Consider the following 26,978-nt stretch of genomic DNA (forward strand, 5'->3'; position numbering starts at 1 on the left):
ATCGCATGTGATACACATTACTGGAGTTTTAAAGAATTTTTTTCGGCCATACCCAGCTGAGACATCATAACAGCTTTTGAAAATGCTGCTAGCTGGATTAAAAGTAACTATTTCAAACGAACATACGGCTTAGCACATGCAAAATATATGTGGACAGGCAAAGGGTTAAATTTGTCCAGCCAACCGGAACTGGCTTTGAATGTTTTGTGCCCCAGAAAAGATGTGTACTCCGTAGCCTTTTCTTTTATTAATAGCCCTGATATTGGCATGTTTTGGTCTCGAATCAGCTTTATCCACTTAAGACTGCTTCATCTACATCTTCCCAAAGGTATAATTTTGCATGCTTCCGACTGGGTTCCATTTCCTCAAACAATTTGAAAATCAAAACAGTTTTTCAGAATGGTTAACATACTACTGGCAGGAATGCCAAATTTTAAAGCATTTTTTTTTTTTTATGCCCTGATCTACACTATTAAGCACTTTCTACTTTTCCACACTACACTCAAGATTTCCTCTTAAACACTGTAAGATTACTTGCACAGCAGCTAAAAGAAAACTTATTTAGGGACTACTTGTAGCTACTATGTAAACAGAGACAGGCGAAATTTAGTGAAAGTGTGAATGATTCATTTCTTCGAAACAACATGAATTTCTGAGATAAAGGAAAATCACTCTCTCCTAATTCTCTAATAGGATGCTTATGGTTGACCAGATATAGGTTGACCAGAGACAATGGCCCGTGTCGGGAATATGCCTTAATATGGCTGTGGACAGCCGACCAGCAGGACTTCTCGGTATAGTAGTGTATAAGTTGTATAGGTTTTACTTCTTTTTAGCCATTGCTGACCAAAAATGCAGGTGGTAGATGACTCTCATCAACTGGTGCAATACCACCACTTTGCTTTATTGGAGGCTTAAAGTGGTGAAACCCATGTTTAGTCTCTAGAGCAATGTTTCCGGCATCCCCCTCCCTCCATACTTCTCCCTCAATCCATGCACGGTACTAAGTACTATAGTTTTTGATACCTTTCGTGTTTGTGGATTTCATAAAAAAAAAAAAAAAAAAAAAGCTGGTTACTTTTTTGGAGTATTTTAATTTTTTTATATTTTTTACTATAAGAGGTGATAGATTTTGTTTAAAAGATTTGATTACGATTTGTACAATCTACCTAAGATAAAATAAATACCTGTGCTATAAGCTTTTAATTATTTTCCCTAAGTCTGAGAAAATCGGTTTTAAAACCGGTTTTAAGAGTAAACTTCGGTTAAACTCTGTTTTGAAATTTATCGGTTTTATGCAAGCCCTAGCTGCAACCCATGTCAGGTGATAATCCTATAGACTACTTTCATCATTTATTCACCGACAATATCTTGGATGAAATAATCACACAAACAAATGTTTATGCTCATGAAATATTTCTTCCCTGAGAAAATAAAGAACATTCTCGAATAAATGCATGGAAGGACACCACTAGAGATGAAATGCTGGTATTTTTTGGATTGATTTTACATATGGGAACTATTTGACTGAACTGCATACAAGATTATTATTATTATTAGCCATATGGTGCAAGGAAGCCTGAGGCTTATGCTGCACCAGCCAAAAGAAGAAAAAAAAAAAAATTCCCAAGTTACCGAGAGAGAGAGAGAGAGAAGTAGAAAGGAATCACCAAGAAAGAGAAGAATGATGATATCCAGCTCAGGACCCTGGGTGTGCCAAGTCCATACTCACCAGATATGAGCCCTGATAATTGTACAAGAATTCTTTGAAATAAAGTTACAAAATAAAAAGTATCATAGGTATATATAAAATTTAACAACTTCAAATCAGAAATAATAACATATCTAAGATAAATGTGGTTAAAAAATAATAACTATAAGTAAATACAGTATATAAATTGTCCTATCAGCAGTATTCAGATAACCCTCACAACGTAGTGAATGATTCATTTAAGATGCATGCAAAGCTAGAAGAGATTTAAAAGTGTGCAGAAATAGCATAGCTGTTTACAGAAATTCTAAGAATTTTACTTAGCAGATTCATATCAGCAATTTCTTATTGCACGTGGGACAGCCACACGTTTGAATGCCGCGAAGTCAACCACACCGATCAAGTGAAAAGATGGAAGACCAAGGGCAATATAGGTATACACAACAACAAAAACAAATAATAATTATATAAATAAAATTAAAACAGAAACTGATGATAGGAATCACTTATCCCTAAAGAAAGCGATGAAAAAAGACAGCACAACCTTGAAGAACATTCATTATGTTGAAACACCAAATTCCACAGCAATGTCCGTAAGTGTTTCCATGGTTCGGATATGCAATTCATCGGTTTCCCAACCAACCCGTCTCAAATCATCCCTTGTCCAACAGCTTAGATCCCGCACCTATTGTAGGTTCATTTACTTGGGACGAGCCATCAGCAGAGATGCTGATAATTCATCAATAAGAGTCACTCATTTGGTCAACAACTTGTAACTGATCTGTTTGGGACCTTTGGCTGGTGGTTCTTTCACGGTTGATCCACTTTTTATATACATCAGACAAAGCTGTACAGAAACACTGAATGAAGGTGGTCATGTCTAGGATACTTGTCTCCATTGATCTGGTCCCAACGATCATTGCTCCTTCCTGTCTGTTGGAACTCATTTAGGCGCGGAACACTGGCCTACTGGATGCTGCAGTGTCAGCTCTACAGTCGTATAGAGATACTGCAATACATAGTTGTAGCGACAGATGTTGTGAATGAAGGCGCTATTTTTTTTATGGTACATTGGCAATCTTGGTATAAAACTGTCATATTAAGTTTGGTCATCACATGTATTATGTCCATAAATTGTGTGTTCTCTGGTTTGCCTGTTTTGCTGGACGAAAAACATCCGAGAGCAAAATCCTTGCAGTCTTCATCTGAAACCAACTAGTTTAGCCAGTGTGGGGGGAAAAAAAAAAAACCCATAAACGTTCCTCACATCATTGACGGGATTCGAATCCGGGCCTTTTCCGGATTCGTACTGGAAAACAGATAAACTGTTCGGATTACATGTGTTCGCAGATAACATGAGCAGGAATCGTTTCTTATTATTACTGCTGGCCTTGCATTTTGCAAAAAATCCAGAAAAGAAAGAGGTATGTCCATGGGATCGCCTATATAAAATTTGAAAAATGGTGAATCTGTTCAATGCATGAATGTCAGAAATATATTATCCAGGATGTGAGATTAGCTTAGATGAGTCTATGATATTGTGGCGTGGAAGGCTTGTTTTTTTGACAGTACATTCAAAACAAACGCCATAAGTACAGCATCAAGTTATATATGATCACAATGCCTACTGGCATGGTTATCAAATTTCAAGTATATACCGGTATGTTGGATGATTCTGGTGGAAAAGGACATGAAATCGTCATGAACTTACTTGATGGGATGTTAAATGTCGGGCATAGCATATTTATGGACAATTATTACAATATTTATGAACTCGCTAAGTGTCTAGCTGACAGACAAACCCATTGTACTGGGAAAATCGGAAGTAATAGGAAAACATTTCCGAAAGAGGTTCGAGAAAAAAAGCTGAAGAAAGGGGAAAGTGTGCCCATGGTGTAATGATTGCTAAGTGGAAGGACAGAAGAGATGTCAGTTACATATCTACAGAATACCAAAATGATATGGTGGAAATGCAGAACAAATGAGGTGAACTGAAATCAAAACCATTGCCTATAGTTGAATATAATAGGTTTATGTCAGGCATTGACAAGCAAGATCAAATGCTTGCCTATTATCCTTATGAAAGAAAAACCATTAGGTGGCCTACAAAAATATTTATGCATATTTTTCAACTAATAATGATGAATGCACACCATATCTATACTAAATATTCACATAACAAGATGCAACTTTATGACTTCCGTTTATCAGCGATCAGATCTTTATTGAAATAGCCATCTGATCTCCCTCATACTGTGCATGATATACCTGAACTGGAACATGTGCTCAAACCGCGGGAAGAAAGAAAAGGTGGAAAGATATTGAGGAAGCAATGCAAACGTTGCTATTCCGAAGGGAAACAAGGATACAATCTATATTTGCAGTGTTTGTGAAGGATCACCTGCCTATAGCTTAGATTGTGCGAACATTATACATAAGTAAGATTCTTACACATAGTATGTAATCTGTATTGGTTTTGTATGAAATAATACGTATTTCTTAATGTTACCATGTTTTTTGTTTTATTATTTACATACTATATTATTATGTTTTTGTGTCATGCGCCAGCGCGTGATGCGGCATTTACAGCCAAATTTGACCACCAGTTCCTATCATGCGCTGACGCGTGAATCTCAAAATCTTTTGGAAACTGCTTATACGACACTTGAATATTGATATGGTATGTGGACATGTGTTTTTGTAAAGGGCGGCTCCTAGAACGTGAGTTCAACTCCGCCTCGTATCTCTGTGAAGAACAGTACCACTACAAATGGGCCACATGCGTGTGACGTCGGTTTGTGTGTATTGTGTGTGTGTTCTGTTGTTCTGTTCTGGCCTCTTGGCTACTCAGAAGCATCAGTCACCTCGGACAGATGATTCTGGGTACTCGTCTGGGATTCGATGGGTCGCCAGTAACATAGCTCTTTGAATAGAGTTTAGCTTTTCTTTCATCTTAATGATGGGAACTCTGTGAAACCAGACCCCGGCAGCATAGGTTACTATTGGGAGAAAGACAGCTTTATAATAAAGAAGAAGGGTTCGTTTTGATACTCCCCACTCACTTCTTGAGATCCGTATAATTGCGGCGGAGAACCTTTTGGTCTTGGAACTCAGATGCTGTAGATGGGGGAAGAAAGACAGGCGGTTGTCTATTACGGGAAGGTGGGCCAGTCCCAATGGAGCATGTACTGTCTTGATACGAGACTCTGAACCACCTGATGTTGCCAAAAGGTGGGCCAGATTTCTCTGGGGGCCCACTCCAGAGAGGGGAAAAAATAAATAAATAAAATAAAAAATAATAAATAAAAATTAAATAAACTAAAAACAAAAACAAAATATATTTCCTGTGGTGCAAAAAAAAAAAATAAATAAAATAAAATAATACTAATAAACAAATAAATAATTATAATAATTCCTCGTGTTGAAAAAGAAAATATATTAAATAAATAAATAAATAAAAAAATAATGAAAAAAAAAAAATAAATAAATAAATAAAATAAAAAAATAAATAAAATAAGAAAAATAAAATAAAATACATTCCCTGTGATGAAAAAAAAAAAAAAAAAAAAGGGAGAGCTATCTTGGCACCAATGATAGTCCACATCCCAGGTGTCAGAACAGAGCACGAGTAAAAAAAAAAAAAAAAATGAAGCTAAGTAAATGAAAAAAAAAAAAAATAATAAAAAAAAAAATAATAATAATTACAGAATAATTAAATAATTTTAATCCCACAGTGAAGAGGAAGATGTAAGTTGGGGTGCCAGCAGAGAGAGAGTAAGAAAAAAAAAAAAAAAAAAAAAAATGTGAGAGTGGTTATCTATCCTGCACAGAGTGAGAAAGAAGAAAAGGTGAGCCAAGGCTGCTCCTAGTTCCAGGACCCGGAACCAGTGCAGAACGCAGGTTAAAGGGAAAAAAAAAAAAAAATGAAGCTAAGTAAATGAAAAAAAAATAATAATAAATAAATAAATAAAATAAAAAAAAAAATAAATAAAAAAAAATAATAATAAAAATAAATAATAATAATAAAAAATAAAAATAATTAAAGTCTAAAAATAATTAATTAAAGAAATCTCATTCTACAGTGAAGAGAAAGATGTAAATCGGGTGCCAGCAGAGAGAGAATGAAAAAAAAAAAAAAAAAAAAAAATGGGAGAGTGGTTATCTATCCTGCACAGAGTGAGAAAGAAGAAAAGGTGAGCCAAAGCTGCTCCTAGTTCCAGGGCAGGACCCGGAAACAATGCAGAACGGAGGGTAGAGAGGAAAAAAAAAAAAAAAAAAAAAAATAGTCAGTAGAAGGGGTGACTTTCAGTTGGCAGTGGAATTGTTAATGATTGGCATTTCCACGTTGGTGATTGACGATCAGTGTCCTCCTCCAGGCAAATACCTCAGCTGCAAAGGTCTGGAAGGCTTCGAGGTTGTTTTGGGTACATATCAGTTGATGCAGATCTGATGGTGGGAAGTCCTGGATCTTATTCTGGAGACGGTTTCTGATGTCGTTGTAATGTACACACTCCAGAAGCAAGTGTTTCCAACTTTCACTTTGTCCGCAAAAGCAGTAGGGAGTGTCGATGAGTCCCAGTGTATGCAGTTTCTCATTTAGAGAACCGTGTCCGGTAATGAGAAAGGAAGATTCGAGGCTGAGGGAGAACCATCGGGCGTTATTTTTAGTGGTTGCAAAGGTTACCTCCGGAAGAAAACTCCGAGTTACAACCCCTACAGTAGAAGAATCCCATCTGGTCTGCCATACATTGAAGAGCTTACTGAGACATCGAGATTTCTCCTGCTTTATATCCGTAGTTAGTGGGAGTTCTATATCCAGGATCGTTGCCGGAATACCTTTTTTAATTCGATAGCAGAGCCCCTTGTAGATTGTGTAAAGATCGAGAGGGAGGGTGCCTGCTATAACTTGGAGAGCTGCTGTAGAGACTCTACGGCGATTCGATGGGTCGCCAGTAACATAGCTCTTTGAATAGAGTTTAGCTTTTCTTTCATCTTAATGATGGGAACTCTGTGAAACCAGACCCCGGCAGCATAGGTTACTATTGGGAGAAAGACAGCTTTATAATAAAGAAGAAACTGGACAGGTATTTCGAACGAACGGAGGGGTGAAATGGGAGAGGGTTTTTTTTTTTTTTTTTTTTTTTTTTTTTGGCTGATGCTGAATAAGCTTGCTTTCTTGCATCATATGCCTCTACTAATGCTAATGCTAATGCTAAGAAGGGTTCGTTTTGATAGTCCCCACTCACTTCTTGAGATCCGTATAATTGCGGCGGAGAACCTTTTGGTCTTGGAACTCAGATGCTGTAGATGGGGGAAGAAAGACAGGCGGTTGTCTATTACTACTCCCAGGACTTTTGTCTGTTCTATGAAGGTTAGCTGGGTTCCGTTGATTTTGACCTGGGGAGGCCTTCGTAAGTCGAGTCGGTTTTTAAACACCATCATCTTAGTTTTGGCAGGGTTGATTTGCAGTTTGTTGATTGTTGTCCAGGTAGAGAGATGGTTGAGTACTCGCTGTGCTGTGGATTCGAGGGCTGCTCTTGAATGACCAGCGACCACGATGGTGAGGTCGTCGGCAAATGCTATGATTTTCGTTTTTTCAAAACTGTTATTCAGCCAGCTCTGGAGCACCATATTGCACACCAAGGGCCCCAGGACAGAGCCCTGGGGACACCCACGGTGGATGGGTTTAAGGACTTGGCGATATTTTGACTTAACTACTATTGTACGTTGTGAGAAGTAGCTTCTGAACAGCCAGTAAAGATTGTTTGGACATTCTGCTGTGCGAAGACGTTCCAGTGCACTTTCCCACCATACATTATCGAAGGCCCCCTCGAAGTCAATAAACAGAGCGAGTTCATATTTGGATTGCGAAGTTTCCAGATGCAGGATCAAATCAGAGATGGCATCTTCACATGATCTGCCCTGGGTGAATCCATATTGGGCTGGTGAAATCATACCTTTGGAGAGAAGGAGATTCGTGATTCGGATGGCCATTAGTCTTTCCAAGGTCTTGCCCAGGTTTGCCAGCAGGGCAATTGGTCTGTGTGAACGAGGGTTTGTTATTGGTTTATTTGGTTTTGGTATTAGGCGGAGAAGTGCAACCTTCCAGGGCTGGGGGAACTTTGATTTTTGGAGGCATTTATTGTACAATAATAGAAGATGTTCTGGCTTTAATTTGTGAAATCTAATGATAAAGGCATATTCAATTAAATCCAGTCACGGGCACTTTTTCGTATTTACTTTTTTGAGGACCTGATTCAATTCCAGACCGGTGAAGGGTTCAGCTTGGGTCTGTGTTATATATTCGGCATTCTTCTTCCGGATACTTTTGTGTTCCGGCAAGTCATTCTGAGGGTTGTCTTCCGGGAAGAGCTATTTTTTTTTGGCACTGACAGAGTCAGTCCGGTTGGTGGTTTCATTTTGATCAGCCTGGACAGTGCCAGAGATATCTGTTGTGAAGGTTTTCCCCCCCCGTGTGATTTTATACAGTAACCCCCAGATTATATACAGGGGTTTGAATTTCCAGATTCTAGGATGAATGTAGCCCAGGTTTCTCGCTTTCTAGTTGCTATTGCCTTGGTGTATGTATTCTTTTTATTCAAGTATTCCCTGTGTAGCCTTTCGACGTCTGCTGCTGGCCAGTTTCGTCGGTTCTGATACTGCTTTCATGCGCGGTGGACTTCCCTCCTTAGTGTCATAAGTTCCGTGTTCCACCATGCACAAGGTTTGTTGCGTGGGACTTTCTTCCTTGTTGCTCTATACGAAGCTCTGGTAATTGCTGTTTGTATTACTTCACTGTATTCTTCTGGTGTTGCTTCTTCATATTGGAGAGGGTCATGTGTTGGAAAGTCTCTATTGATGGAGAAGTCGAAGGCATCCCAGTCGACTGTTCTTAGGGAAAACCTTACTAATTCTGTCACTCTTTCCTTAGTAGTTGTCGGCAGGCGCCTGGTCCCAATGTGAAAATAGATGACCCGATGGTCACTTATCATCCAGTCCGGTATTGTGACCCAATCCCAGACGCATGTCCGTAAGTCATTGGTGGTTAGTGTGACATCAATATTAGATTGTCCAGTGGTGCTACAATATGTCGGAAGATTGTTGGGTAGGTTATGGATGGTTAAATTTCTGTTCAGAATTAATTCCTCTAGAAGTCGCCCACGTGCATCCAAGGAAGTTGAGAATCACAATGGGGATTTGGCATTAACGTCTGCTGTTATTAGTATACTGTTAGAGTTAAGAAGGTCAATGGCAAACTCAATATATCTTAGGAAGTCATCTATATCCCTGGAAGGCGGACAGTAGAGGGAGATGATATATAGTGTGATTGAAAAGAACCTAGCCTGGATGTAAGTAGCAAACTTTGTGCAGAGCCCGTGAATTATAAGGACATCAAATTGCTTATTGAGTACAACTATGCAGGTCTTAGGGTCAGTGTATGAGTCTTGTCTACATTGAATAGCCCACTATCTTGTGTGTGTTTTCTGCTGGGACTTTGATGGTGTATGGCTCCTGTATTGCAATTATGTGAATTTGGTGAGTCTCGGCTGCCTGTCTTATTTCATCCGCAACTGTGCGGGAATGGTGAGCGTTTATCTGCATGATGCGTAATTTAATTTGGCTGGAGTTCTGACTATTACTGGCTGCTGAGGATGATGCTGCCGGGGCAGGTCTGGTGAGCTGTTGTTGAGAAATTAGGTTCTTATCCATTAGTGGTCCTTTGCCATGCAGTTTCTAGAGCTCGTTGATACTCTGGGCAATTTACCTCTCTAACTGAGTGTTGATGGTCTTTCTTTCTCCGTTTGCAGTTGATGCAGCTTGGAAGTTCGTCTCGGTACGGACATTCAGCATGAACGTGTCCGTTTCGGGCACAGTGTCCGCACGTTGGAGAAGTGTGGGTGCAGTGGACAGAAGTGTGCCCATAGCCCAGGCAAAGGAAGCACTTGGTTACCACAGTGAATGGCCTGAACTTGTGGGAACTACAGCCCAGAAAAATTCTGTTGAGCGATATAACTTTTTTGTAAAGATAGGGGTCTAGTGTTATGACTCTATGGGAGTAGAGCTGCCTTTCGCACTTGTGGAGAATCTGAATGTTACTCCTTTCTTTATTTCATCCAAGGTGACTCCATAGTCCACCAGGTTTTTGTGGTACATGTCTTCTGCCAACTCGTCGTTGGTCATTGAATTAGGGATAGTATAGATGATCACTGATGGGTTACTTATCTTTGGAGGACCAGCTGTAACCCCAGCAGTTTGAAATGAACTCGCTATAGAGATGTTTTCCATGTCCTGTTTTGAGGCAGTTTCAATAATAACTCCTCTGTTTCTTACAGGGCGCAGTGACTTGACTTTGATTGATTTAAATTCATTCTTCAAGGTGTTTTGAACAAGGTCCTTTACCGCGCTACTTGTTTTTAACTCAGAATCTTCAATGGCTCTCAGTAGTAGGACATGTTGTGGGCTCTGCATTTCTGATCTATTTATCCGTAGGTTGGAGGTTGGTTCTGGTCTGGTTCTGGAGGGCTGTGTTTTCACTGCAGCAGCATAGGTGCGTGCCAGCGGAATTTCCAAAGGAGGGCTCATGTCTTGTTCAGAACTCTCTGAGAGATTTGGTGAGAACTTGGAGACTGTATCAACCACTTTTTCTAATAGCTGGATTTTGGACTTGAGTTCAGCATTAACTGCTTTTAGTTTCTCATTGTCTATTAGGAGAGCTGTGGAAATAGTCTCCAAATTATTCCAAAGCTCTTGTACCGTATTGCTAGCTGACTTTGTAATCCTATTGGAGTCTTGGTTAAGGAACGCAACCAGTTTTTTGTGTAGCATTGCTACTACCTGATGCAGGGATAGAGATGAAGTATTATCAGTGTTGACAGTCAGAGTTGGGACTAATGTAGATGGAATTGCCAGCTTGCTGGAGGTTTGAATTCCAACCGCTATAGTTTGATCAAGGGCTGATTGTGCCAGAGCAGCCGCAGTTAGAGTAGCAGGAGTGGCTGCAGCTGAATAGCTTGGTTGGGCAGTAGAAGATGTATTGCTAGTTACTGCAGGACCTGGGGTAGCATCGCTTGCTAAGAGTAATGCGGAAGCTGCTTTTGGGGTTGGCAATATCGGTTGAACTGCAGCAAGTTGGAAGGCTGCTGGAGATGCAGAAGAAGCCTTAGTGGCCAGTTTCAGAAGTGGTGGGGAGGCTTGTGGATGAGAAGAATCTGAAGCTGGATTTTTAGTAGTTGAATTGGCAACTGGTGTCGACATGCTAAATTCTAATTTTGATGACATCAGCGAGTCTGGGTCAGAATCTGGGGGCTCGGCACAAGGAGACTTACTGTTATCATCAAGGGGAAGCAGAGGGGGAGAGCGAGGCTCCCGGTACTTGGATTTCTTTTTAGTTTCCTTTTTCTTCTTCCTGGAAGCAGTTCTTACTGGCGCCCTAGGGAGGAGGGGGCCCGAAGCCTCAGCCTCATCCCCCGCATCCTGAGGAACATCCTCTGGAGCTGAGGAGCTGGACTCTTCTCGAGAACTCATACGTTATGTTTGTGCTGGTTTGGATGAAAATCCGATGAGGTAGCGCAGTCTACCAATTTTAGTGTCGGTTTCCAGATAATTTGTTTTAGGCTAAAGATTTACTTCTGGTATTTATTAGTTCCAATTACTTTCAGAAGAGGGCGTCATAATCTACCATAGTTAATTCAGTATTCTGTTAGAAGACACGTCACTGTAATACGAGTTCAGTGGAGTATGACGTCAGTACAAACTAGCACTAATTAGCACCCGATTAAAGATCAAAAATCATTATTAATAGATGCCAATAATACAATATTAATAAAAATCAACTATTAATTCCATATCGTGATATCATCATTAGATTGGGTTCAGTTTGATTACTAAAATAATTTATCCAATGCTACTTCAACCTCTGAACTGTCAGCCAATGGGAACTGAGTCATGTGACAGAAGCACCGCAGACTAACCCCTTTGTTCTTCAACTAGGGAAGAAGGAATGGCCACCTCCACATGGTTGTATTTTCTAAGCAGTTAGCAGCTCCCGGGGTAAAAAAAAAAAAAAAAAAACTGGATGGGTACACAATGATAAACTCACAGGATACATAATTTAAAAAGGCATTGCAGTTCTATTAGAAGATTTAAAATGGTTATAGTTATTTCCTCTGAAGCACCTCTAATTTATACTTAATTAGAATCTGAAGAGCAACGGCCGAACCTATAGGGCATCGCCATAGTGCACGTCGTAGAGAAAAACGACATGATGTGAAAATTTTAAAATCTCCATTTCTGTTCAACGCCTTAAAGTTCAGCATGAAAAAGACACCAAAAGACTCACCTTCTCATATGGATTGTAGTACACTAGAATTTAATCCGAGAAACGCAAAATAATTAACTCAATTTAACTCAAATAACGGAGCATTAATTTACTCGACCGTACGGGCGAAGTGTCCACCAGGGGTCTATTGATATGGTATACCTAACAATCCCTTATTACCAATTTTCAAGCTTTTTCATTATGGAAACACAGTCGGCTTCTGGTGACAGTCTCCTCCTTCTATGCCGTGCTATTGACGATAGCATGCAGACTCGTGACTGGCAGCGAACATGTTAAGAGGGTTAATTTCGAGCCTTATTGAGGTGAGGAAGTTCGCCAGATTAGTTAAAATTGCTGTGTGGCTTGTAAAGCAATGTTATATTCACTATCATTACTGCTGGATGGGAAGAATATTTTCAGGTTGTCCACCTAGGTTAGGATGTTGTTGCAGGTTGAGAGGAAAGGATCGAGGGCTGCAGTGAATCACAGGAGCACTCCTCCTGGGGGAACTCCTCTATTTACTGTGTAATTGAAGCTAAAACCTTCATGATTTACTATTATGATCCTCTCTGTAAGTAAATCTCACAGTAGTGAGTAAGTTTCCTGTAATGCAACAGTGAGAGTCCAGGAAGTGGAGGAGTTGTATCGCTGTTCTGTCATAAGCACCTTCGATGTCCAGGAATAAGATATCCATCTGGCTTTTACTGTTCAGGGCAGTTTGGTTCCTGCAACTTGTCTCTAGTAGGTTTTTCAGCTTCCTCTTCTGTGGTAGTTAGTGTAATTCTATAGCTCCTCATTTGTAAGTGGTTTTTGCATTTGATTCAAGCAATTGTGTAATACCCTCATCATCAAATTTGTGGAATCCAGCTTCTTTTGCAAGACTTACAATTTCATTTTGTAACCCGGTCACTTTGCATTCTTCATATTCACAAACTGAATCAGGGTATAACTTTGTCCATGAGTTACTAATTAATCTACATGACATTTCTTTCCAATCTCCAATCTTCTTGAATCATTTTTATACTATGCAGAATAGTAAAACTTTTCCAAAAATCCTCCACGCTATTTTCATTGCTTGTATCGGCTTCAGAAATTAATCCTTGTAACTGCGGGGACTCAGATAATGAATACTGGGATACCGGAACCCCCCCACGTATTTCACACAATATGCTGACCTGGCATGGGCTGAGAAGCCACAAAAATGATTGTTAATTTTGTTTATGATTGCTATTTCAGTGTTATTTAAAGTGCAAAGGGCTAACACTTAAAAGAAGTACTCTTTACTTGAATCTACCATCTGCTGTTAGTATTATTATTATTTTACTTATGGGCTTTGCCCTATACCATGACAGGTACTGGTACCAGGTGTGTGGTGTAGTTGTTATGTCTGGTTACGATTATTGGTCGAGGAGCTCTCTGACTATTCTACAGGTGTTCAGGATTGTAAGTGTTCTCTGGGAGGCCTATTGCTGCTAGGTTCTTATGGAGACTGTTTGCTGCCATGTCAGTGGTTGACATGGTGATCGGGATGGTCATTCCTTGGTCCATATGCAACATTTCTTTGACTTCCTGTCTTAGGTCTGTGTACTTCCTGATATTTTCCCTCTTAGGTATTCAGTATATTGCTGATGTTGGGCACTGCTGTGTTGATCAGGTAGGTAGCCATTTCCTTGTTGACGAGGGTTATGTTTCGTCTGTTGTGCAGGAGCATCTTGTTTGTTATTATGGTGCAGTATAGTTTGTGGCTGTCATGGCGCAATATAACCTTGTTGATTTTTTATTGTGCAATAAAATATCAAATCAAAATAGTTTGTGAGCATTGGTCTCTATTATGGTCTGGGATTCATGCTTGTATGGTACACTTTCTTCAATCAACTGGTATTTTTCACTAGCTTCCAATGTATTATCCTGGTGACTTGGTTGTGTCTATGAGTGGACGATGTCTGGGTGATCGCCCTGCATCCTGCAGTGATGTGTTGAATTGTTTCTGCGACCAGGTGGCATTGTCAACGTGTGTCGTCTGTCACTCTGAAGTCATTGGCGATGTATTTCCTATAGCTCCTGGTGTTCGCTTGTCTTTCTGTCTTTGTTTCTTCTGTTTGTGTAAGGTGGTCTTCTTGTTGAGGTTGAGAAGTGTGAGTTATAGTAGTAGTAACGGAGGCATGATACAAGAAAGCAAGCACATGAGCTTATATAGCATCAGCCAAAAAAAAAAAAAAAAAAAATTTTAAAAGTTTGTCCAATTCCTCCTTGAATTTATTTAAGCTATCAACTTCCACAACAACAGATGGAAGTTTGTTCCAGCAATTAACTACCCACTGGCTAAAGACAAATTTCCGCACATCTATTTCACTGTCTTTCCTTAATTTGAATTTATGCCCCCTCAGGTTCGTAATCTAAGCAAGCAGAAGAATCCCATCAAAATTCAGCATGCTCAGCCCATTCAAGGCCTTATACACCTCAATCAAATCACCTCACAGGTGCCTAGTCTCCAGCCACTGCAATTTGCAGAACTTAAGCCTTTCTTGGTAAGAGGTCCCCTTCACTCACCTCACCAATCTTGCCGCCCTTCTCTGGACATGCTCAAGCAACTCTACGTCCTTCCTAAAATGAGGCCTCCAGACCTGTACACAGGACTGAAGGTGTGGCCTGACCATTGCCTTATACAAAGGGATAATCACCTCCTTTTCCCTGCTAGAAAAAATCCTGTATATCATTGACTATGACCTACGCCATGACCTGCTCTGGCAGCCTGTCTGCATTGCTCAGAAAACTTCATATCTGACTGCACAATCACTCCCAGGTTTTTTCATTTCTCACCTCCCCTAAGTGTAGTTCCACGCAGTTTGTACATTTTTATGGGGTTACTTCTTCCCATATGCAGTACTTTGCATTTGTCAATGTTAAACTTCAGCTGCCACTTCTCAGCCCATCTGCCCAAATTTTCTAGATCCTGTTGCAGTAGTGTATTATCGTTACCGTCATTAACAGTCCTGCCAACCTTTGTATTATCTGCAAACTTCGACATTATGCCTGATATACCTTCATCGATATCATTGATAAATATACAAAACAACAGAGTGTCCAACACCAAACCATGGGGTACTCCACTAATAACATTAGTCCACGAGGAGCAGCATCCATTGATTACCACTCTGTCTTCTTCGACCCTTTTATCTATTGTAGCAACTTACCCTTAATACCATACTGCTCCAATCTGTACAGTTTGTCAGTGTTCTTTATGGCTTGGTAGATTGGTGCTGCTTTTTCCTAGAAGTAATCCCTCAGGTTGTTAATCACCTTCTTCTGTTGTTCAGTGAGGTCTGTCCAACCCCTCCCTTCCTCCTTTCTGGGCAGTGGTCAGTCTCTCAATGGCCAACTTTGGGTGGTGTTGGTCGCTATTAGTCATCATTATCCTGGTGGATCTCATAATCTTCTCCAGCTTAGTGTTGGCTCAATCTGTGATCGCAAAGGAGTATGTTAGTACTGTGTAGGTGTTTATGGCTCTGACCATGTTCCAGCCATTCTTTGTTTTTGGCAGGTACCTCAGCCTCTGATTTGATGGTATTTCTCAGTCAGGTGGGCTTTGATCTTCTTGTATTCTAACTGTTGGGCCTGCATCATTCCCAGATGTATGTAGGTCTCCTCCTCTGCCATTGCTTCAATCTCTTCACCAATCTTCAGCTGGTAGGTTCTGCTAACTGGATTCCCCTGATCTATGGGTCTTACATTTTTCTAGCCCAAATTGCATCCTGATGTCAGTTCTGAATTCTTCAGTGATCCTGAATAGCCATTGGAGATAATTCTTGGTTGCTGCATAGAGATAGATGTCATCCATGTACATCAGGTGAGAGAGAGAGGGTGTACAGGTGCTTTCTCCCTTCTTTAAGTGTATATTTGTACTTACTGTTATTGAGCATGATGGTCAGTGGATTAAGTGTTAGACAAAACCATGGTAGGCTTAGGGTGTCTCCCTGGAAGATTCCTCTTCTGATGGGGATTGATTTGGTTGTGATGTTTTCAACATCGATGGTGGTCCTCCACATTGCCATGGTTGCTTTTAGGAAGTGTGTCAGTGTCAGGTTGACTTTGTAGATCTTCAGGGTCTCTATTAACCAGCTATGGGGAACAGAGTCAAAGGCCTTGTGGTAGTCGATGTAGACCATTTATAGGTTACTGTGCTTCTTGTAGGCTTGCTCCATAATTGCTAATGTTAATGCTAGAGTTAATGGTCAATTGCTCCTTGCATCCTTTTTACTCATCTGCTTACATTCTTTCTGCTGCTTGGACATGTTGCTCTGGATTTCCAAGTGATCTAATATCTTCTTGGTTATATAGCTGGTTAGGATCTTGTACATTGTTGGGAGGACAGGTAATTGGTCTATACTTTGTCAGGTTTGTTTTGTGACACCTTTATCCTTAGCCTACAGATAGATGATTCCTTGAGTCAGAGAAACTAGGATTGGTTCAGGAAGCCTAATCATTTGTGTGAACTGCTCCAATGTACCTGTGTTATTTGTTAACTCCCATCATTACTTAAGTTATTTGTCAACTCATTACTTGGCAACAAGTTTGACAGCATTAATTGGTATTATATCATGGTTTGCATGTGGGGTCGGATAATAAGTACAGAGAAGAGCAACTAGATTGGTGAAAAGAACAAAGGGGTGTGCTTATGAAGAAAGGCTTAAGTTCTGCAAGTTGCAGCATCTGGAGACTATACACCTGCGGTGTGATCTGATTGAGTTGTATAAGACCTTGAATGGTTTGAGCAGGCTCAATGCTGACAGGATACTTCCGCTTGCTCAGACCAAAAACCTGAGTGGGCATAGATTCAAATTGAAGAAAGACAGTTGTAGATTAGATGTGCAGAAGTTTGCCTTTAGCCAGAGGGTAGTTGGTTGCTAGAACAGACTTCCATCTGTTGTTGTGGAAGTTGATGCCTTAAATAAATATAAGGCTGAACTAGACAAGCATTTGGAGTGTATGGATGGGCGAAATGGTAAGGTTTTTTTTTTTTTTTTTTTGGCTGATACTGTATAAGCTTGCTTTCTTGCATCATATGTTTCAACTAATGCTAATAAGTTTGGCTTTTGAATCTGTTTTGGGTAATTTGACTTAATATCTGACTCATTTTTAATACCCAATATTCAATGTCCAAGACTTATTACTTTTTTTTTTTAATGAAAATCTAAAACACAAGAAGTATTAGAACCTATAGTACTTAGTACCCTGCTTGGGTGGGTTGGAGGTTGAGAAGACGAGAAAAGATATTTGTTGACATTAGACTTGAACTTCTGTAGACTGTAATTTTCAGGAAAGACATAGAAAGGAAGGTTGTTCCAGAAAACGACAGTTGAATGAATTATACGAGGAAGATGAAAAGTTGGTTCTGTGAGTTTGAAGTGGACAGTAAATGGATGTTGTCTGGTGGTGGCTCATGATCAGACTGTTTTGAAAGAGAGAGCGAGAATTATAGAAGCCAACTCAGAAGAACAGTGCCCATGGAAATATCTGTAGAAAAGGCGTGCAGCAGAAACTGTACTTCTATGAGACAGCAAGTGGAGAGACTCTGTTAGAGATGAGTCATTAATTAACCTAACTGCCCTCTTCTGAATGGAATCAAGAAGCCTGAAAGAAGTTTTGGGGGCACCACCACAGATGTGGGAACAATATTCCATGGCAGGGCGGATTTGCGATTTGTACAGAGTGAACAGCTGTTTGGAAGAAAAGTAATGCCGAGAGCAAAAGAGAAAACCAAGATTTTTAGATATTTGTAATGTGCTTGTGCCAAGAAAGAGAGAGAGAGATTAGAGGTCAGGGTAATCCCCAAAAGAGATATATCAACTTGCCTAGAAATCGGAGTGTCACCAAAGATAAGCATAGGAGCAGAAGAATCCTTTTTGCAAGATATAAGACAAGACTGAGTTATAGAGGGATAGAATCAACTAAGTTGTCTTTGCCCCACGACAGAATTACCTGGAGATCAGCATTTAAGGAATTGGTAGCAGATTTTCGAGAAGTTGAAAATGATTGAACAGGGCAAGGTTTCTCACAATGGAAAGTGGAATGCAATCTGCTATCATTGGCAAAACAATGGATAGGATTTTCAGTCAATGGAAGAAGGTCATTAATATGCAAGAGGAAAAGAGTGGGGGAAAGAACTGAACCTTGGGGGACACAGGAATTAGTGGAGAAGTTAGAAGACAGAGAGCCATCTACCATCACCCTCAGCGAGCGATCAGAGAGAAAACTGGATAACCAATTACAAAAAACAGTTGGCAAACCATAAGATGGAAGCTTGTTTAGAAGACCTTTATGCCAAACACGATTGAAAGCCTTTGAGATGTCAAGAGCAACTGCTTATGTTTCACTGAACTTTTCCATTGAATTTGATCATAAATGGGTAATGTAAGCCAGAATATCACCAGTGGATCGACACTGACGGAATCTGTACTGGCGATCGTTGATCAGACCGAAGGTTTCTAGGTAGTTTAAGAGTTGGTGGTTAATTGATTTCTCCATTACTTTAGAAAGAGTAGAAGTAATTGCAATGGGATAATAATTGGATGGAAGGGTTTATCACCCTTTTTAGGAACTGGCTGGATATGAGCAAATTTTCTAGCAGAAGGAAAAACACCTTTGGAATAAGAAAGTGGAAAAAGGTGGCAAAGAACAGGAGTAAGTTCAGGAGCACAGGTTTTGAGAACAAGTGCAGAAATACCATCAGGACCTGGAGCTTTCTGAGCATCAAGATTCGTCAAAATTCTTCTGACATCCTTTTGATGGAAGATCACAGGAGGCATTGAATGGAGCGTGTTGTGAATGGTGGGAAGTGTTTTACCAAGATCATTAATACATGAGTTGGAAGAAAAATGGGATGCTAGCAGGTCAGCTTTATCCTTGGCTGAAGTGACAACAGAACCATCTGGTTTTGACAGAGGCAGAGATCAGATGAGCAAAAGTTGGTTAGGATTCTCCAGTATTCTTGTAGGTAAATGAACAATCTGTGCAAGGTCATTAGTAATTGCAAAAGCCTCAGCATCTCGGCCAGCTGGGTCAATGTAAATAGAAAATGGAAGCCAGCTGGAGTTGTGAACATTAAAATTGGCAAAGAAAATTACCTCACTGATAGGAAAGTTGGATTGGAGAAAGTAAAGTTGCAAAGAAAGGAAGTCAAAGAGCTCCAAGTGATTAGTGGAGTTGGGAGAACAGTTGAGACAACAGATGAATTTGACAGAATGAGGTAGAGAGATTTTAAGCCAGAGAAGATCGAAAAGAGGAGATTCGAAATTACCAAGTCTCTGACAGGGGATATCAGAATGGACATATGCACAAGTACCACCTTTGAGGCAAAAGGAATCATACAGCGAATAATTTGGGCAACTGAAATGAGCAGTAGTTGAATCAACTGATAACTGAGATTCTATCAGGAAAAGTACATGGGGTTTGGCAGACGGCAAGTGGAAGTGGACATCGTTGAGATGTTTGAAATTAACATCTGATTATTAAGTATGATCCTTGCAAAGAAGTTTGCTTAGTAATCAGATGTTAATACTTCTTTTGCAGTTGGAATGATCCTCAATACACCTAACAGAGGATTTTTAATCATATAACTGTTCTGATTCATAAAAACTTATAATCACCCACAACAGTTCCCCCCCCCCCCACACAAAATGAGCTAAAAGATTTGCCAAGAAGTTAAGAATCTGAGCTAAGAGCTCGCGCGTTCTCTCTCTCACGCAAGAGCCAATATTTCACCTTTTCTTGATTGCAGTGCTTATTATGTAACTTTTAAAATTTTTTGAAAACATCTGTGTGTTTTTCAGTTTTTATTTAAAAAAAAAATTAATTTTGATATAAAAATTACAAAACACATATTAGAAACAACATAAAATAGAAACATCAGTCTTTTAGTCTCTTCCATTTTCTAATTTAAAAGACAGTTAAATGCATGAAATTTATATGCACGTGCATATATTTCTGCTTATTATGTATATAAATATTATTAAAAAATTAAAATAAAACATTTTCTGTTTTATTTTAATTTTTCGTAACTGCCTCCAAAGTTATCTTGAGAGATTGTTCTCCTAAGCTTTAAGGTTTTTATGTGCATTTGATGAGAGACTTGTTTTGTGTGCAACCAGATTACATTAAAATGTCATATTTTGTATGTAAATGGGACAGCAGAACATGAAGTGTCAGCAAGAACATTAAGACAAGGCAGCAATGGCTACACAGAGACAGCAAAGAGCTGTGTACTTTACTATGCTTAAAATGGTATTGAATGCAAAAGTCTGATAGAGCCAACAAAAATTCTGTTACCTCCACTTCATATCAGCTTGGGATTAATGAAGCAGTTTGTAAAGGCTTTAAACAAGGATTGTATCATGGTACTTGCATGATAGGTTTCAAGTTTATCTGATGTGAAAGTCAAAAAAGGTATTTTCATTGGATGAGAGATATGAACGTTAACTTCAGACAATCAGTTGCATGAACAGTGACCATAGTTGAAAAGAAGCATGGATTGCCTTCAAAAATGTTGTTCATAACTTCTTATGGAACAGAAAAGATGCTAATCATGAAACTATCACTGAAAATAAAATTTGAAAAATTGGTATGTAAAATGAGCTTGTGGGTTATTTTTTTACACTTCTACATACTTTTACCAGAAAATTTTATTTCTATCAATGAGGAACTGAGTGAATGATTCCACGAGATAAAAAAGAGATGGAAAGAAGATACCAGGGAAGGTGGAACCTATGCATAATGGCAATTACTGCTGGCTGGTGTTTGAAAAGGGAGAATATTTTTTGTATCATGCATAAAAGAAAAACCACACAAACACCAAAAGACCTAGAATTTATCCCAAGAAGTCTGGTGAAGCTATATAAACATTCATTTTTGTATTAATATTTGTACATTTTCTTCATTTTTAACTAAGTGCTATCAATTTTATTATTAAAAAAATACACAATTTGCTATTTGGATAAATGAAATGAAATTTACAACATAAGATAAAACATGTTTTTCTTTTTTTTCCCCAAATTGTGGAAAATTCTTACACAATGCAAAAATGTGTAAGTCAGTTTTGAAATCAGCATAGCAGACTTATGTAAGTTAATAACATATTACAATAGAAACCCAAATTCTGTAAATTTCAATTTCCAGTCCTCTGTAACCTGTTTTTCCTAAATGTTGCCTAAAGCCAATATTTAGAGTTTTAGATGGCCATTACATGCAAGTTTCTCATTCCTGGTTTGCATATATACTATGTGAAAGACATTATGAGAGATGAAAAATTTACAAATCATACACTAATCTCTACATTTTTTATCCAGTTTTTTTTTAATTGAGTCTCTAAAGTAGAAATTAGACAAAAGAGGATTAAACCTATTTCCTACCTGAAGTAAGCCCAGTGTCCTAAATAATATTGCATTCTTGCCGATGTTTCAGATCCAGCTTTAGGTATCCATTATCAAGACAAAGTTGAGCATAACACCGGGGGCTCACATTCACTGCATTCAATTCTCTAAGCTCATGAATGTTTAAACATCCCCAGGATCATAGCCAAAGGTCTCCAACCCAACCGCAGATCTATCCAATACGCCACAACCTCGAGAAATTGAAAACGTGTCAATGTTTTCAATTTCTTCAGGTTGTGTGTTCATGTGCTTAGAGAATTGAATGCATTTAATTGATTTTAATGTAGTATATATTAATAATTTTAAATTTCGAACTGTGTGTAAAAAGAAAAAAGAGGTTGAATTTGGAGAGTTTAGAAGAGAAGCAATCCTACGGAGAAAGATAGAGTAACTCTTATGAAATTTTAAATCAGATTTAGACATAGGACATATTGAGCACTGATTGCTCTTGATTTATAGAAATTAAAAAATATATATTTATGATTTTTTTTTTTTTTTTTGGAACCACATCAATACCGTTTGCACAAATATTTTATTTTGCTTGTAACAGTTTAAATATTTAATTTGATGCAATATTTCAAATTTAATTTATAATTTTTACCTTGAATATAAGTACATTATTTCTGTACATTAATTCTGTACATTATTTAGTATCTCTGGCAGGAAGTGTTGCAAGCACACATGGAATATGTTTTGTTCCTGCTTTTTCTGGACTGTATGCACCATATTGGCAGCCTAGTGCCCGTGGGTAAGTTTAATTTTTTATTTAATATAATGATAATTTTTTAAACTCAAAAAAAAAAAAAAAAAAAAATATATATATATATATATATATATATATATATATATATATATATATATATTTACAGGGTGATTCGCTACCAGTGTGACAAACTTGCAGGAGGTGTAGGGGGCACAAAGACGAATCGGAATCACATAGCATTGCAGGGTCCGAAATGGGAGGTCGTGTGAACAGCGATCCCACTGGAAGTCAGCATTTGCGAACTGTTTCTGTTGAAGAAACCAAGTAGCAAAAGTCCTCCAGAGTGGATAATCCGCAGGCTCCAATGATTGGACGCGTTGCAGATGGTAGGAACTCATTTGGTTTGTTGAGTTTAAGTATCCTCCATACAGTGGATTGGGAAATACCCAATCGTTAGCATATCGCTAGAGTACTCATACTCGGATTGCCTTCTGCAAGACATAGGACATTCTCCTCATTGTTTGGCATCCTCGTCATTCGCTCTCGATTCATGGTACCTCTCGTGGAACAACCAGTCTCACGTCACCTTCTGTGCACACGTGCGAAAATCGTATGAGGAGCACGCCTGTGCGGGAAACGTTCCTGGTACAAGTGCAGAGTGGTGCACCCGTTACATTCCGCAGCTCCATACGCGAGGTGCATGTCGGCCAGTTCAACGTTAGAATACTCATCCATCCTACTGCCCCAGGAACTGGTTCGCAAATGCTGACTTCCAGCGGGATCGCTGTTCACGCGACCTCCCGTTCAACGTCCTCTACCGCATGACGAAAGCATTTCGGACACTGCAATACTATGTGATTTCCAATTCATCTTTGTGCCCCCTACACCTCCTGCAAGTTTGTCGCACTGGTAGTGAATCACCCTGCATATATATATATATATAAAATATTAAAAAAGGAACAAATATAATGTGGATAATGTGGAACAAATACAGTGGATTATAGTTATAGGCCGTTGTCTAATCGGGGGCAGCTGTTTATTTGGGACAAATCTTAAAGGACAGAATCCAATTGAAAAAATAGCCAGAGTTTACTTCGCTTAATTGGGATGACATGCCATTTAATTGGGGCAGGAGACCGCAGCACTGGAGACCCTACGATCGTCTCCGACCGTACCTTGTGGTTCGGTCGTTTTTCTGGAGGTCACAATCATAAAACAATAAAAATAATTAGCAGTCACCTGTTTATTGGGCTTTTCTGTTAGTGCAATCTGTCATAAATGGATAGTAAACTCGATCTTATTGAATTTGCAATAATACCGACAGCTGGAACTCTGTGGGTTATTATGGTTTTTTTTTTTTTTTTTTTTTTTTTTTTTTTTTGGGAGTTGTTGGCGCATAGGCTTCTGTGGCCATAATGCACCTCCCAAGGTTTTTGCAGTACTTTGATCCAAGCCCGAGGCGGGAATCGAACCTGTGACCTTTGGGTTGCCAGGCAGGCACTTTACCCACCCGGCTAGCCCGGTCGGCAGGTTATTATGGTGAAATGTGCTTATACCAGTGGTGTATTTGGGCCAAAACGCACCGGAACAGCGTTCAGGTGCTTTTTTCTAAATGTCATAATAGAAAATCATTAAATTTATACACCTAATATTATGAAACAATGGCATAATCAAAGGAGAGAGAGAAATAATATATATTTTACCCATTGATACTAAAAATATATATTAATAGTAATCTTTAAAATTAATAGATTTCTTTAAAAATTTATTTAAAAACAAAAATATAAATTTTGAAATGAAACTTGAAAATTTCTTACTAAAGTACAGTGTGTTAGATAAAGAGATCCAATGAATGAAATATACTGTGATGCGTGTGAACGCTGCATTTTGATTCGTCATGAGCTGAATGCTAGAACTGGTTGTTCTATGAACTGTAAGTCTGAAGTCTGATTCAGTTACTGTACAGTCGATGTGGTGTGATCATCCACCATTAGAATTATGGAATCCAAATTTTTATGTCCAAACTTGGTTGCGGTCTCATCATTCTGCTGTTGACCAACAAACAAAAAGGACAGTCACACAAGAATACGTAATTGATCCTGTATGGGAATTTTTATGCGTATGATTCTTCTGAACAGTATTTTTTATATTATTTTGGAGTTTTTGTTTGTGTTTTTTTCTTTTCTGGTTTTTTAAAATTTTTTGTCTTTGTGTTTTACTTTTGAAATTTTTATTTAATAGTTATAAATAAATACTGAACAAATATTCTAATCTTTGACTTATTTATTTTTGCAAATGAAAAAAGCATAGGTAACTATTTGTAGTTAATCAACGAGCATTCCGGTACTATTTTTTTAGCAATACACCTCTGGTTTACACTTCCATGAAGTCTTCAATCATATAAAAAAATTAATTTTCAGAATCTTCTCTTCGTTCCTATTTTTAAAGCTTCGTAACTTGTTACTCCATTCTGACTTGCGCGTATCGTGTTACTTGCCATTTGTGTGTGTGCGCCGTGTTCTTTGTTATTGATTGCTTATCTTTTTACTGTTTTAAATTTTAACCCCCACCCACAAATGTCAGTGAACAGAAATGTCAACTAGTTAGGCTGTACATATTACAGTACATATTAATTATTCCGATTTTCACATATCATTTAATTTTTTAATTGGTAAGGTAATAAAAGGTAAATTTGCGCTTAATATATCTTTACTTTTATAGCCTGTGGATAATATCCCTCCTGTTTTCGCTAATTAGAATTGCTGTTTAATAAAATTAAAATTCAATTCACAAATGTGATCCTAATGACCGGCGCTTACTACATATCGTATAGTGAACAGTACTTTACTATGGTGACTCCATCGTAACGTGATTTGATTGTACAGTGATTCAGTTGTAAAGTGGGGGTGTCCATTGTATTTTTAACTATTTATGTGAAACTTTGCATAATTGGGGCAGCCGCTTAATTGGGCCAAAACGGCCTAGTCCCGATTTGTCCCAAATAACTGGAATCGACTGTATTATTTTTTGTTGCTTTTAGAATTTAGAATATATGGATAATGAACATAATAAAACTTTTTGTAATATATTATAGCAAATACAAAATATAGCAACAAAGGTTGCTACATTTTATTTGATATTTGTGACAGTGTAATTAACAACAATGCATACATTTTTATATGGATTATTAAACAGTTAAATATGATTCATTTAAAATAATCCATATTTGACTGTTTTTATATTAATATTAAAATATATGAAATTAATTAATATATTGACATATAGGTTAATCGCATCATTTTTATACATAGTAAACTACCAAGGTAGATGAATTGGCATCGTTTTAATTATATCTCATATTTTGAATACCTTCACAACAAGTTGCCCTGATATTGAATTATCTTGATAAGTAATGCTTCATCAATGGACAAGAGTATTGTCATTTATTCTCGGTGGATACCACCACCCAGATGGCACCATTTGTAAAATGGTATGGGATAAAAAACTGATTTATCCACATATGTCTCTATTACACTTAGGAAAGCAAAAAGGTGGAGGAAGGTGATAGTAGGAGAGGAAGAAGAAGAAGAACTGCCGTCGAAAGAGGAAAGGGGCAGTTACTCCCCATAAAGTTACTCATAAATCCCTCGAATAGGCAATGCTTCCCCATTAGGGAAGACTGTTGTTACCCATTCTTGGTAACTCGGGCAGCATCAAGTCCCCCACAGACAGCACCGTTTCAAAGCTTATCGGCTTCTCTGTGGTGGGTGGGCAGGTATCCTGGTGTTGCAATAGTGACAACCCAGTTATGAAGTATAACACCACAATATGAGAGATGCCTTATGGTGTGCAATAATTTAGACTAAAAGACATTTCTTGGCTAGAGCCTTAGACTACAAAGGAGTTTACTGACATATGAGTTAGTGCAGTCGCATCATTTTTATACATAGTAAACTACTGAGATAAGTGAATTGGTATCATTTTAATTACATCTCATAATGTGAATACCTTCACAATGAGTTGCTATGATATTGCACTACCTCAAATAAGTAATGCTTCATCCTATATATTGTGGAGTTATACTTCATAACTGGGTTGTCACTATTGCAACACCAGGATATCTGACCACCCACCGAAGAGAAGCCAAAAAGCCTTGAAATGGTGCCCTCTGGGTGGTGGTATCCACCGAGAATAAGGAGTATATGATGAAATAAAGCCTTGTTGATCAATTCGGCCCTGGAGAGATTCTGCAAGGCTCAAGGGGTAGAATTTTTCTCAGCCTGGTCTGTGCTTGTTAACAGGAGAGACTGTTTCTATTTTAGCATTAAATCAGCACACACACCAACCATAAGAATAAGTATTTACTGTAACTAAAATATTTACATATTAAAATAAAATAAAATAACTATTTACAAAAACTTCTATTATATTAAATTAAATTATATACATGTAAAAACATTAAAACTGTGATAAAATCCTTAAGATAAAATACACTAAAATAAACCGGATTAAAAGCGATAAAAACAATAAAAGTCTCTGGAGCTTTCGGAAGCATCGGCTTCCTTCCTCAGCAGTTACTGAGCATCTCTCGCTAGAGTTTTGCGGGGTTATAAAACACGCTGTGTGCAGCTTCCCGGGCGGAGGTTGCACACAGTGTTGTCTCAGGTAAAAGACCCAATAGCAAAGGACCTGAGTACTGGAGTAGTATACAGGATAAAATGCCCGGATTGTGGGGAATGTTATGTGGGCGAGACAAAACGACAGCTCAAGGATCGTCTGGGGGAACATGCAAATGCTATAAAAACCGCTGATTACAATAAA

At 38.5% G+C, this 26,978-nt stretch overlaps 1 protein-coding gene across 2 annotated transcripts in view; it reads left to right on the forward strand.

Annotated features, from left to right (window-relative positions):
• The window catches only part of LOC150080626 (glycerol kinase-like), a 420,206-nt gene that overhangs the window by 288,680 nt on the left and 104,548 nt on the right, over positions 1-26,978 (forward strand). For both annotated transcript variants that reach the window (XM_090381601.1, XM_090381600.1), the window contains exon 13: positions 22,106-22,202. In XM_090381601.1, coding sequence (XP_090237727.1) covers positions 22,106-22,202 — 97 coding nt within the window. The remainder of the gene's footprint in view (positions 1-22,105; positions 22,203-26,978) is intronic.

Source organism: Mastigoproctus giganteus, chromosome 9 (assembly GCF_048544385.1).
Source record: "Mastigoproctus giganteus isolate SK-2022 chromosome 9, ASM4854438v1, whole genome shotgun sequence".
In the NCBI taxonomy this organism is placed as follows: domain Eukaryota; kingdom Metazoa; phylum Arthropoda; class Arachnida; order Uropygi; family Thelyphonidae; genus Mastigoproctus; species Mastigoproctus giganteus.